The 1,465-nt window shown below is 46.6% G+C and overlaps 1 protein-coding gene across 1 annotated transcript; it reads right to left on the bottom strand.

The window, feature by feature from the left end:
• Positions 1-457: 457 nt before the first annotated feature.
• On the bottom strand, positions 458-1,422 carry LOC108356782 (cell wall protein DAN4-like; the record flags this gene model as incomplete). Its single annotated transcript, XM_017607886.1, has 1 exon — positions 458-1,422. A coding segment is annotated over one exon (965 nt), but the record flags the coding sequence as incomplete, so codon positions are not given.
• Positions 1,423-1,465: the final 43 nt, after the last annotated feature.

The following is a 1,465-nucleotide window of genomic DNA, read 5'->3' as shown; positions in this document are numbered from 1 at the left end:
TCTACAGCCTCCATTTCACCTGCCTGTTAAATATTTCACAAATGTATTTGAAATACAGAAACCAGGGAGCGAATTCGCGTACTTGTAACATTTAACTTCTATGCCTACCAGGTGAATCGCTAAATATTTGAATACCTAATGAACATATGTATAATCTGCCCTACTTTCCACCATAACTTTACATCTACATATGTCAGGTCTTGATCATTTGCCGCTGCGTTAAATTTAAAATGCTTTTAAGAAGATATTTTACAACAAACAGACATTCATAGAGAAACAAACTACACTCATTTTTCAATAAATTATTGCAAGAACATATTAAACGATATATCGCCCGGAAACGCGCCTAACTTTCTTGACACAATTCAGCCAAGAACACAGCCACAACTTCAGCAGCAGCAGCAGAAAACCTCGATGAGCAGTGCAATGTGCAATGTGCAATGTCAAAGAATGAACGTCAATTCATAAGATCAGTCCCCTTTTTGGCCATTACAGTGCTACTGCAGCCGGCACCACTGCTAGACATTGCTGTTGCTGTTCCAACCGTCAAAGGTGTCGTTGTACTGACATGTGCATTCAGCGCANACATATGACCACTAACGGTCAGATTGCGCGCAAAAGTGGGAGGCGGTAGAAGAGCGCATGACCCAAAAGTATGTTTTGGTACGCTCGCCTGCGAAAGAAACAAAGGGGGTGCAAGCGCTGCTGTAACACCGTTAATATTGCTGCTGCCGCCAATGCCAACTGGCACGCTTGTAGCTGAAGGCTTTGAAATGCCTGCTATACTGGTGGCACCGCCAAGCGGGTGTTGCAAATAAGCGCTGAAGTTGGGATGTGCCACGACCGCGGGAGCTGAAGGTGTTTGTAGTTGTTGATGCTGCATAAGCGTAAATGGTTTATGTTGCAGCAATGGCGGAGCTACGACTGTATTCGACGCCACTGACGTGCCAGCAATATTTTCGGAGGCTGTCGTTGTGGCAGCGGTGAATGCAGCAGCTGATGTGATGGTGGATGGGGGTATAGCAGCTGCTGTGGGCACTGTAAGTTCCTGCCGATCGTGACCTGCACGCAACGGCAACGGCATCGACGTCGAAGCAGATGCTGTGGAACCGGCCGAGACGTAGGCTGAATTTGAGGATGAACAAGCACTCAAATTGGAATTGGATTGCGGTGAAACGGCCGCCTCAGTGGGTGCTGTTGAGGATGTGGAAAACGAGGTATTTGCCAGCAATGAAGCATTCGCACGTGTGCTTATGCTTGTATTGGCGCTGACACCAGTACTTGTGGTTGGAGTTACTGCGGCCGAAATAGTGGTGTTGGACTCAATCGAATCGCTCACATCAGCCGTTTCGTTATCATACTCGGCGCTAGTTCCACTTGTGTCAAAAGTTGTATTATTAAGGCTATCGTTCACAGTAAGCGCTGGAATGTCAATGGTGTGCGTCTCATTACCAAATATCAAACG

Source organism: Rhagoletis zephyria, unplaced genomic scaffold (genome assembly GCF_001687245.7).
Source record: "Rhagoletis zephyria isolate East Lansing unplaced genomic scaffold, Rhagoletis_zephyria_1.1 Rzeph_scaffold_65127, whole genome shotgun sequence".
Classification (NCBI taxonomy): Eukaryota; Metazoa; Arthropoda; class Insecta; order Diptera; family Tephritidae; genus Rhagoletis; species Rhagoletis zephyria.
This window is presented reverse-complemented; position numbering and strand designations above follow the sequence as displayed.